General features: G+C 36.4%; 1 protein-coding gene across 4 annotated transcripts in view; it reads left to right on the top strand.

The window, feature by feature from the left end:
- LOC139978362 (serine/threonine-protein kinase ATR-like) overlaps positions 1 to 12,145 on the top strand; it is a 47,339-nt gene that overhangs the window by 2,457 nt on the left and 32,737 nt on the right. For all 4 annotated transcript variants that reach the window (XM_071988505.1, XM_071988507.1, XM_071988504.1 and 1 more), the window contains exons 4-20: positions 288 to 446; positions 1,351 to 1,521; positions 1,909 to 2,027; positions 2,612 to 2,706; positions 2,947 to 3,061; positions 3,696 to 3,832; positions 4,308 to 4,474; positions 5,267 to 5,436; positions 5,755 to 5,939; positions 6,413 to 6,536; positions 7,047 to 7,329; positions 7,972 to 8,039; positions 8,415 to 8,508; positions 10,000 to 10,094; positions 10,905 to 11,008; positions 11,378 to 11,476; positions 11,884 to 12,032. In XM_071988505.1, coding sequence (XP_071844606.1) covers positions 288 to 446; positions 1,351 to 1,521; positions 1,909 to 2,027; positions 2,612 to 2,706; positions 2,947 to 3,061; positions 3,696 to 3,832; positions 4,308 to 4,474; positions 5,267 to 5,436; positions 5,755 to 5,939; positions 6,413 to 6,536; positions 7,047 to 7,329; positions 7,972 to 8,039; positions 8,415 to 8,508; positions 10,000 to 10,094; positions 10,905 to 11,008; positions 11,378 to 11,476; positions 11,884 to 12,032 — 2,334 coding nt within the window. The remainder of the gene's footprint in view (positions 1 to 287; positions 447 to 1,350; positions 1,522 to 1,908; positions 2,028 to 2,611; positions 2,707 to 2,946; positions 3,062 to 3,695; positions 3,833 to 4,307; positions 4,475 to 5,266; positions 5,437 to 5,754; positions 5,940 to 6,412; positions 6,537 to 7,046; positions 7,330 to 7,971; positions 8,040 to 8,414; positions 8,509 to 9,999; positions 10,095 to 10,904; positions 11,009 to 11,377; positions 11,477 to 11,883; positions 12,033 to 12,145) is intronic.

Raw genomic sequence — 12,145 nt, 5'->3', positions numbered from 1 at the left:
ATTACCGGCATAACACGTTTCTTTTTGCATGAGTCTTCACACCCTTTAAGAGGTGATGCTGAAGTTCAGTTCTTGCGTCCTGTCTTAAATCATCTGTTTTTGTGTTTAAAGTATCGTTACAAAAGGGAGAGATTTCTGTCCTCAGCTAAGGCAAATTAGAAAAACATGGAGTACACTATTTAATATTTCCGAATATATAACTTCCATGAGACTTTTCGATAGTTTCTTTGCTTCATCTTTCGAGACTGATTTTTGAAATGTATTGCATTTTTTGAAACATTTTATAGTCGCAGCTGAACTAGCTAAGGATTCATCAGCGCCGGGTCAGAGCCAGGTCATCTTGGATTTCTTGCTGTTTCTGATGAGTCGAAATCCTGTCACTTTTACGTCAAACATGTCTTCCGATTCTGAACAGAAAAACCTCCTTGACTTTCAAATATGCAAAGGTTTGGAATTTAAACAGCTGGACCTGCATTTATTGACTTTTGACAGTTTCATTAAAGTAAACTAAATTATTCTTCTCAGTATGACCTGGAAAGTATTGTCTGCTTGCTAAAAATGGTAGTAATAGTTTAATTTGGTATTATGTTTCTAATATGAAATTCAGTTTGTTTATTTTTTTTCTTCTAATTTACTCCTTAATGTGCCCCTAATTGTGCTCTAATATATATCTTGGCCTATTGATGGAAATTAATGTTGCCGTAATGAATCACATGTTATCATTTTATATGGAATTGTAGATTACTAATTATGCTTTTCTAATGTGAAATTAAGATATTCAATTGACTGAAGGTGATCAATGAGTAACAAAATCACTGGAAATTTGCTGCAAATGTAGGTCAAATCTGCATCCTCATATCATTTTGTAAGATTGTTTTTATTTGCTGTTTTATTTATGCTGAATAGGGATGCACTGGATATCCAGGCCGGATAGTGAGCAATTATCCGGTTCCGGCCGGATATTTTTCAAAATCTGGCCGGATCTTTTCAAAATCTGGCCGGATCTTTTTCAAAATCTGGCCTGAATTATTCCTTAAAAAGGTGTTGGTATTAAATTAAATCAATGTAAACTATTTCCAAAAATTAATAAAAACATTCAAAGTAAGGAAAAATTAGGTTTAACATGTTTAATTTAATTTTCTCAATGGTCTGACCCACTAAATGGGGTCTTAATTTCTCCTTCTTTATAATATGCGTATACCTCACCTAACATTTGCTCCTTGTTTCATACTTCTACTTCTTATTAATGATTTTATTTTGTGTAATGAAAAAATCTGGTTCCGGCCGGATCCAAAAATTTGGATCCATTGCATCCCTATGCGAATGTGTTTCTCTTTTTTACACTTTTAGATCTGGACAAGTGGCTACTGGCTAGACTGCTCCATATTTTAACAGATTTTCAGTGTAAATCGATCCATTTGAAAGTTTGTGACGTGATTTGTGAGCTTCTGAAACTACTGAAGAGGCGAGCATTGCATCTCTACCAAGAAGTTGTGATGGATCTTTTACAGATTGTAGCTAGTAAGCCATTCTTAAACTTACATAAAATTATTAGAGAAACCTGGTGAGGCAAATATACACTGACGTATATAAATAGTTTTTAATTATCAAATTGTTTACCAAGCTTTTTGAATTCCAAGTGAGTAAGAAAGTAAAAAAGAAAAAGTTTGTATTTCTATTTGATCACAATTAACTCGAGGAGGAGTTTATTTATTTGCACTCAGAGTTTATGGGATCTCACAAAAGGGGGGGGGGGGGGGAGAGAGAAAGTAATTTCTGTTACATATACTGTAAAGGGACAAAGGTTATCCTTCCTCAAGATATTTATTGTTTATTACAATAAAGCATATTTTAACAAATGTAGTTTGCAAAACTTGTCATATTTGAAATATGCTTTCCATTTTTCAGGGATATGTAATATTTTCAGCGAAAAGTTCAATCACGGTGCGATAGAAATTTTAGAAGAGCCGGTTGTGCTAGAGGTATTTCCATGGCAACCAGACCAAAGCAATAGACCAGCTTCTCAGGTATATGAGGGTTGGAAGATGTATATCACCTTGTGTTCTTTTCCTTTCCTTTCCTAATTGCCTTGGCATCAATAAATACTGATATTCAATAATGTTAAGTTAATTGCATCGCATTGCATAATGCAGATACTTTAGGTATATGTAAGGAATCCATTTGTGGTATCACAAACATAATGAGGTTCTTTCTGTGCACATATAATATCCCATTGTGCAAAGCTTCTTAAGTTTTGCTGCAATGTTTGTTCACAAGGCTAATTTTGCCTTTAGACTTTGCCAATGGGAACGTGTATTTCTGCATTATGTTTGATATTATCATTCACTTTTTAATATTTAAATAAACTGCTTTCTTAATTTGCTCAACATCGTCAGTATAATTTATTCGATCCTCGTAGTGTATGTAAGTTTTTGGCTAATTTAATACATATTTATGCATGGTTTTTTCTGCAAATGTGTATAAATGTATGTTAATGGAAAAAAAAAACATTCAAGTGACATACATTCTATTTCCATAACATAAATTATCTGAATTAAACTTTTCATTTCTGTTAGTTTTACAAATCACCCCCTATTTCTTTGACCACCAGGAAGGATCGTTCGACTTTACTGCAGTATTTGCAGAATCCAAACCTGTGACTCTGGAGCACCTTTCTAGCTGCTACTTGTTACAATTTAATATGAGGTATGATTTAGCACTGGTGTTTACCATTGCATTTTGAAGAAATGCGACATATTTGAATGGAATTAACAATACGTTCATTTTTTTATTTTTTGTTATAAATTATTTTTATAGTCTTTCTGGAAAGTGCAAAGATCAGAGATGATTATGATGTGCAACTGCTAAGACTGTTGGGTTGATCTTCTCACCACAGTCTGGGTGTCGTCACTGTCGTGTAACGGTGTGGTTTTGATTTATTAACAGTAACATTCTCAAGAAGATGGTTCAAGATGGCGGTATCTTTCTTGCCAAACACACAGGATTCCTGTGGGCTCTTTTATGCTGTCAACTGGAACAGTGTCACCTTCCTATCAAAGAAGTGAGGTTTTTTAAATAAACATGAAATATCAGGATATGCACATAAAACACTTAGCTAGAGCAGTGATTAACAAAGTTTTTTAACACTACATGAGACCTCAAAAATCATGTTTTTAGCCCCTTTCTGTATCGATGCGTTATTGACACGTATGGTGACCATTCACTTTGAAATATATATATTACCTAATTGACTTGTAGATTGTAGCAAAATGTTTATCAAAGCAAGAAGCCCTTGTGTATATCTACAAGTCATGGTTATTCAGATTGTCTTTCTCACATGACAGCAGAAGGCCAGGGCTGTCTAATCCCCTTTGTAATAATTTTGTTATCTTCTTTGTTGTTAACTGCACCTACGTTCTTTAAACTATGGCATGTGAGCCAAAAGTGTGTTGCAAACAATTTCCGGTCGGTCTCGGAGAATTTCTCTTCAGTTGTTGGAGCTTGCCAGCATCCATTATCCAATATTGCATTCTAAGGGGTGGAAAGGGCGGGGAGGGGGGGTGGGTGGGTTTCTGGTGGTTTGTGGCTCAGTTCTCATGGAAGTTCCTGCCTGGACCATGGACCTAAGGTTTTAGAAGACTGCTGACCTATGCAAGTCATAAAACAGCTGATTTTTCCTTTCTTTGTTTGGGCAGGTCTCTTTGCATCTGATGGGTTCCCTGTTGGAGCAGGGTAACAATCCCCCTGTGGAGCTTCAGGAGTACTTTGCAGATCTCTTAGTCGGGAGTTTAAATCTAATTCTAGTGTCACATCAGGACGACCCATTCGTGGAGTAAGTCTACTTGCATGCAAATTACTGATAAATGATTTAAATGTATGAAAGATGTGATGGTTATGCCGTTGCTGAGCTATTTAGGTTTCAATGCTAAGGATAGGATTGTGATTTCCCAGGGCAATAACCGAATAGGAATTCTGCCTGGCATGCCAGTACTGGATGTGAGATCTATAGTTTTATGGTGTTAATATTAGAGCCCTGTAGTGGACAATCCAATATCCAATATCCGACCCCGATCCCCTCCCCAAAGGCCACCTCCTTCCTTACCCTTCCAAGGATACTATCTAAGTGATATCTGTAGATATGTTTCTGGCATGTGACTCTTTTCAAGAAGAAATAAACTTTAAAATTATGAAATGTTACAAAAAGGTTCTATAAATTTTTCTTTGCTGGTTTCAGACATTTTGCTCTGTTTTCAATAACTTCTTTATTCCCATCTTATAATGACAAAATATATATTTTGCTTTCACAGAGTTCAGGAGGCTTTCGAAGAATCTCTCGCCAAGTGTCTCGATGCTCTGTTTGTAGAAACCTTCACAGGAAAGCCGTCCATCTGCTCGATGCAATCTCTCTTGGAAATGCTTTTAGAGGTAATCGCTGAAACGATTCCACAAAACGGATTGGATTCTGTTAGAACTGGTTAGTGCTTTGTGTGCATATCTGTTAATGTATCTGGAAAATAGAATTGGAAATCAAACAGTAAGAATGAAATAATAAAACTGTTGCATTTATTGCATGAAACCTGTACTTCATAGTAGGTTCGATACTGAGGAAATTTTCAAAATGTATGATATATTCTATGAAGAGGCCATATGCTTCAAGAATATATTTCGACTTGTAATCTTCGTTTGAATGACAAGCTACTTATCCAGGAATCAAAATCCAACCAATCTTGGGGGAATAGATCCCTTTTCGTTCGCTGCACCGGGATTGTGAAATGTGACACTTGAAATCAAGACGGCTAAGAGTGTCTCCCCCTTTAAACCAAGCTTAAAACTCACTCATAACAAACTCATAGGCACTTTACATTAAGTTTGTAGGAGTTCATTGGTATTTTGCGCCTTGAGCCGCCTTTTCCGTGTGGATACATGTGCATTATAAATCTTTGTGACTATTATTATAAACAAAGTGAAAAAAAGAGCAGAAATGTTCAAGAACAGTTTCCATGAAAAGCCACAGACACTAACCATCCTCTTCCTTCACCCCTCCCTCCACCCCCCCCCCCCCCCCCCTTAAATTAAACATCCACTAAACTGTTCTTGAGCAGCTGAGAGGTTTCCTTTTGTTTCAGAAGAGAGAAATTTAGCTTCATGACTTATACATGCCCTTTTGAGATTTGAATTAATATACGCATATTAATTGAATCCATTTGTTTGCTTAAAATTTAAGAGCAATCTTTTTGAAATTTGAAATTGATTCACTTGTTTTCAGATAAATTACTAGAGTCCATATCTGGTGTGGCTATTTACATGGCTGCCACCTTGCCATCAGGATTCACCGTCCAGACATCTTCCGGTCCGATCGCGCTAAGCGACTTTAGCTCCTTTATCATTGAAGGTTTAGGAAAACTAGAACTTTCCAAGAAGGTCGATAATGAAGTGGTATGTTTGAGTTCAGTATTATTCTTTCTAAACGTAACATTTTTGTAATTTAATTTTTGGCCATCGTGAAATATTAAAACCAACAAAGAGATATAATGTACAAAAAAAATGTGGACAGAGCTAGTATACCATGTTTGTAGAAAATTGATCGTTTCCATGACAACTGAACCCACTGGTAGAAATTCAGAAGCCTCTGATGTACAAAATGACACAACTGAACTATCTCCAATTTCTTAAATGTTAGTTTGGTTTTGGACTAATGACGAACCGATTATTGTCGACGAATTTTCTATGTTTTGTTGTTTTTTCTCCAAGTAGTTTGTTAAGCCATTGGTTGCTATCATTCTACTGGAGTTATCGGGATGCGAGGATATTCTGGAAACTAAATCGATAGAGGGAGCCGTCTCCCTCGTGCCGGTAGTTACCTCAGAATCCAGTGATGTTAGTGGCGATGAGAAAACAGAGAGAAAAGGCAGATTATCGAGGACAAAAACCACAAAGAGGTCAGTGGACGAGTCGGTAACAGCTCGAATGAAGGCAACAGTATCGTTTCCTCATTTCTTGATGCAAGACGAAGGAATTTGTGTGGTCATATGTGGTGTTTTATTTGAGTATCCATTTTGTAAACATCTGGCTTTTGGACATGCTGCTTAGATGGATCTCATACTTTGTGTGTATCAGTTGCTTGGTGTGTACTTAAGTTCTCACCATTCGTGGTGTAGGTCAAAGGTTATAACTGTCAAATTCTGTCTACCTTGTTAATAGCCCAATAAGTACAGCTGTAGTGAATGTTATCCTAAGTCAATGAAAGCTATATATATATGTCTTTGCTAAGTATCTATATATATATATAGATTGATCATAGCATGCCATCAAGTCATATCATTATGTAAAAGCTAAAAGGACTGCTGATTTAATTTAAATCATATTTTTGCTCTCTTTGTTCGATTTTTCATTTCTTTAATTATTTTGCCAGCAATATTCAGAGCCATACAACCTCAGAATCTTACCAGGATTTGGAGATTTCATCTCCAACTTTTCAACATTTGAAAATGAAATTCAAACAGCTCTGTCAAGCAACATTTCAGGCTGGAAATATGGTAGGTAGAGAACACCCCAGTCTATATAATTTATTTGTTTCTTGTTTATTTTATTTTCCCCTCTGATTTTGTGTAACATTGCATTCTGTCATCGTGAATGAAATTTCATGAAAGCTGAGTTGTTCCCTCCACATTTGTTTCATTCATTTACTTGATAATGCAATGGCTGGCAATCTATAATAAGAAATATTCATTTCCGATAACAAAGGTAAGAGTACCACTTTGAAAAGATTCTGATTTGCTTTGCAATGATTATTAGTAATATAAAAAATAAAAAAACCGGAGAACAAAAGGCTATACTTGAAGGAGTCATTCATTATTTGCTCAAGTCATCGATCCATTTGGTGCAAAAAATAAATGTTCAATGGAGGGTTTCTATGAGTGGTCAATCCCAGTTTGAGCAAAATACTCATAGGTTTGACAAAATTGCCAAAAACTGTTGACCAGACACAAATAACTGCTTTAGCCAAAATTCAACATTTGCAATTCTTCTCTTTGAAACATCCACAGATAGATGCTGAAGTCATGTCGGTCTTAACAGGATTGCACACTGTGCTGAAGGTTATCAGGTACAGCTGTGCGACCATTGATGATAGAATCAAAACTGCTAGACCTCAGACTGCTAAAGAAGGAAAACAGCATCCACTGATGTGGTATTCCTTAGAAGATTTACAGCAAGTTTTATCAGTATTGGTCAGAACATTGAAACTTCAAAAAACGACAGACAAGGAGGTATTCTCTAGAGTGTTCTCTGTTGTTGCAGACTGTGGCGGGCTGTTGATGTCGACTTCAGGTAAGTATTGTATAATAAGTTATTCGTCATTTGTGGCAGATGCTGAGTTTAACATAATTTAGTAATGGCTTGGTAGATGGAGCAACCTTTCAGAATAAATTCTAGCAAGTAAAGTGTTTCAGGGGTGTGAAGATTTGGAGACATATTTTTTTTTTTTTTGGCATTATAGCCGTCAAAGTTGACTATAATCTATCTTATAACAAATGTAAGGGGACTCCACCCCAAAACCACTTCAAAAAATACATCACAGCGAGTGGTTCTTGAATGGCAATTCTTTTCTAACCTGCAGTATGATATTACTATATGTAGTTCTAGTGCCATTCACAATCACAAGGTGATCATCACCATTGTTGATGAAATGTCAGATTGTAAATATCCAATATGATCATATAACTGCAGGGAACTGCTACAAAGTTGAGTGGTCAGACCTCAATAGGTGAAACATATTAATATCCGATCAAAGATGAAGAATCCGGCATTTACCAGATTTTCTAGAGAGTTTAGTGGGTATTAAACCTGGCTGAGGAAGAAGTAAACAGCCTTTACACAAACTGATCCGATGCTGTTTACAACAACATATGAGTTTCTGTTATTAGTCATCAAGTTAGTACTGCAAGCTACTCCATCTTTAACCCTATTCAGATGGAATGCGGTCATTGCCAAAAGTCAGCCATGAATGCTGTTGGATTCTCTCATTTCCATGGTTACCGGTAAGTGTGTAGTCTTGGTTTGTTTGTTGTTATTTATTCATGCAATGATGATAAAGCTGTTTTGAATGTAGACCATGAACATTGGTGCTTTTGTGTTTGCTCTGTCACCACATTCTTCCTTCTGTTTGACACCCCCCACCCCCCCCCCCTCTCTACTCAAGAACAAGAAATGTCATATAGAATTGAAATTTGTGTGTGTGTGATATAATTATCTTAAAAATGAAGATTTCTTGTCATATTTGGGTAAAAGAATTTTTGCTGGGTTTTCCTGATAAACTAACGATGCATTTTTTAGTTTCTTCCCAAAAGCATAATTTCAAATTATGACACCCCCTTGTTTCTTATGGTTTTTCTGAAAACTCCTATTATCAACAGTTTCATTCCAACTGGATGGATCTGAAGATTAGTGGTGACTTCTCTGATGACAAAGAGGTAGCCCTGCTCTCCAATGAAGTCAACAGCAAAATAGGTAATTATACTCACTGTGATGCAGACAGACATAGGAATTTAACTTTTGTTTTAGAAAAAAAATACAGTTTACCGGATATGAGAGGAATCAAACACTGATGCTCTGCATGTAGTGTAAATTGATCGTGCCTTTAAAGAAAAAAAATACAGATATTTTTGCTGGTTCTTCCATTTGACCATGTTAGTCGGCCATTTTATCTGAGCTGACCAAATTTAAAATGTTGGAGATGACCACTTCAAAAAGTTGGAGGTTGAATCTTCTGACTTTCATAATTTTTTTTGCAGCCCTTTGCCAGATTTTCATAGTATAGTGATAGGACAGCAGTGGCGTAGGAAGGGACTTTTGAGTGGGGGGGCTGAAGACTGATGGCCGGCCTGGGGGAGGGGTCTAAGGGGAGGGGGTGTCCCCCTCCCCTTTGGATTTTTTTTTTTGCATTACCAGGTGGCCTCAGATGCAATTTGGTGCAATATAGCACACTTAACACACCCACTCCATTTTGTAAATAATTTTGCATTTTCACCTGGCCTTAGATGCAATTTGGTGCTCCAAATGAGATTTTTTTCTCATTTGGAAATGAAAAAGGGGTTTTCTGACTTGCGAAGCAGGGGGGCGGAATGATACTTCCACCCCACCATATTTTTCAGCCCCCCCGGTTCCTACGCCCTTGTAGGACAGTCTTGATTATTGACACAAAAGACAACGATGTCTTGTGTTATTCTGCATATTGAACAATTTTAACTTTCCACATTCCAAAGTAGGAAACCTGGTGCAAGTTAGCAGCAAGCTATTAAGAATATATAAATTTTGTTAGCTACAAAACCTTTGTGCCATGGGTAGTAGGGTAATTTGTACAACTCGAAACCAGTTTATAGCAGACCAAGACAGTTTATACGTACGTTTAGAGAAGGAGTTAAAGATTAGGAAATAACAGTTTAATCACCCCCCCCCCCCAGCTGCTCCCACCATAAAAAAAATGTGAACATTATAATAATAGTGGGTGATATGTGGTAATCCCAAATATCCAGATTTGATGTGTACTGTTATTTCTCGTTAGAAATCACATTCAATAAGCTGAGTTTCTATCAAGTTACAAAAGATTGAGGTACTTACAAAGCATTAGGAGCTAGGGAATAAAGTTATTATTTTTTGGGGGGTGAAGAATAATTAAATCAGGATAGATTCCAAATTAAATATTGGAAATAGTGAACAGCTTAAAGTTAAAGGTCTAGCTTAGATTTAAGTGGAATCAGTAATTCATTATTGCCCCCAGATACACTACAGAAGACTGAAAAGGGTCACATATGTTCAAAGTATATGATCACCTTGTACTGCAAACTCTCAGAATACAATTTTCTGTTCTTGAAATATTTGTCCAATTTTGTGCAGGAGAAATATTTTCAGGATTTTTAACTTGAAAGCAGTTTTAGGAATTACTTTATTGTCATATTTATGCAAATGCAGATAAACAATTCATTTCTGATTTTCCAACAGATGATGAATCCATTGCAACTTGTCTAAAATATCTGGCCCTCTTTCCCAAGTCTGTAGCCCCAAAATGGAGGTTGATTATCTTAAGAACAGCATTGGTAAGTCTCTCCTAATTTATGCATATCAGAATGTTGCATAACATGATTAGGAACCAACAAGACACAGAATGTAAAATGTACAATTTAACATTGACTCTCATTGTTTCAATGCAGCATTTTATGACACTTTCTTTACTAATGAAATGTGACTAAATGACCCAGGGTGGAAAACATTTCAGTGTGAACGAATGGTACATGTTGATTTTATTTGCAATACTCCGATATTTTAAGCCACTCGCGGGAAACTGTTAGCATTGAACATTACAAATTATTAAAGAGCGCTCTTTTTTGTTTGTCTTTGATCAAAGTTTAGTTAGAAACTACCCCAGACAGGAAAACCCATATTTTGAGAGAAATCACAACATTTTTTCTTTTAAACATATTGGCACAGGACTCATTGTTGCCTAGTAACCAATTGTTGTTCAATAATCATCATTGTGTTCATCAGTAAGCCCTTTCTGTACACAAGTTTCAAGCCATTTTGCCAAATATGATAACAGGTGTTTTTAAGGCGATGTGTCATGAGAAGAATGCTGAGGTGGCTGCAGAAACTGCAGCTAGGCGCTGCGTGGGACGTAATCTTTTGTGCTGTGCAGTCTCACACAGTAGGCACTACAGTGTCACACAATCTCTCAAAGATAATCTCTTTTCTTTGATATTGATCCAGACTTTCGTCTGTTTGACTTTTCTATTTGAAATGGTCTATTAAAGTCAACTTTTAGTTGTGGTGAAATTAGAAATAACTTCAATGACTGAAGAAACTGACATGCCCTTAACAGTGACCTCCTCCTGACCTTTTCCTTTTGATAGTCTGATAAATCTGAAGTGGTCGTCAAGGCTGGACTAAACTCATTCCAGTTTTTTCTCTTTCATCTCGGAGCTAACTACATCCATCTCCTGCAGGATATCGTTCTGTGAGTACACTGGCGAACATCGTGAAGATCGTTGGGAGAATCAAATTAATTACGATGCAAATTAATTAATTAGTTAATTGGTGTACCGAATATATAGTTTTGTTAAGCATTCAAGCTCTTAAATAATCTCCCTGTTGAACAGTGGAGATGTCGCTGATAAAGAATTTTTATCGTAATAAAATCTGTCAAATTTCGTTTTGGGGTGAACAGGATTATTTCAGGCCGTTGTCATGTTTAATCAAAGGCAACATTTCCTTTTTCAAAACTTGATGAATCTAATCATATATGCGTTTAAGCAAACACCTGTATTGCTAATCAGAAATTTTGATTGTAAACGAGAAAGCTGTTTCATGGTTTTCTTCCACCCAGGCCTCATGTGGATGGATGTTCTGATGCCATCGCTGAATCTTTGGCCAGAGTCGTTGGCCCTATCCTCTGTGTTCTCAACAAGCAATGCTCCTTGAACTGGTAACGATGATACATGTTTCCATACGTAATAGTGTTGTTTCTTTGGTTGCACACTGTATTGTTTCGATACGTAATAGTATTGTGTGTTTGGTGTCTCATGCCCTACATCTATAGATGGTTGCCTTGGATAATGAAGAGTCGTCAGTAATTAGAAAATAATTTCCATAATTTCCACGACCTAAAAAATATATAAGGTACAGTAGCATATGGGATGAAAAATATTTCAGACAATTAAAAACTGCTGTCATGTGGTTAGGGTGGGAAGATGTTAGTGCACAAAAGGCTACTAGGCAGACCAATACACTTTCCTTAATAGGGTCATGGTCATGCTGGGGGAGCTATTTTGTCTTAAATCATCAGAAGTTAACCACCACCAACCATTAAAATTCTATTAAATGATTCTACAGGAACGTTGAACCGAATCAAAAATCTATGCCTCTACCAGAGATAGTCTGCAGTGTTTGTACAGGAGACTCAATACCAGCAGAGCACATAGAAGCCAGAGTTGTCTCTCCCTTCCTCGCTCTGTTGTCGAGAAAAGCAGATACTAAATTAGGTAGGTGACAGTCAGTTGTAACTTAATGTATATATATTTATATATGTAAGGGGATCATATTTCAATATTCTTTCGATATATTTTTTATCGAATATCGATATATTCTTTCGATA

Source organism: Apostichopus japonicus, chromosome 13 (assembly GCF_037975245.1).
Source record: "Apostichopus japonicus isolate 1M-3 chromosome 13, ASM3797524v1, whole genome shotgun sequence".
Lineage (NCBI taxonomy): Eukaryota > Metazoa > Echinodermata > Holothuroidea > Aspidochirotida > Stichopodidae > Apostichopus > Apostichopus japonicus.
This window is presented reverse-complemented; position numbering and strand designations above follow the sequence as displayed.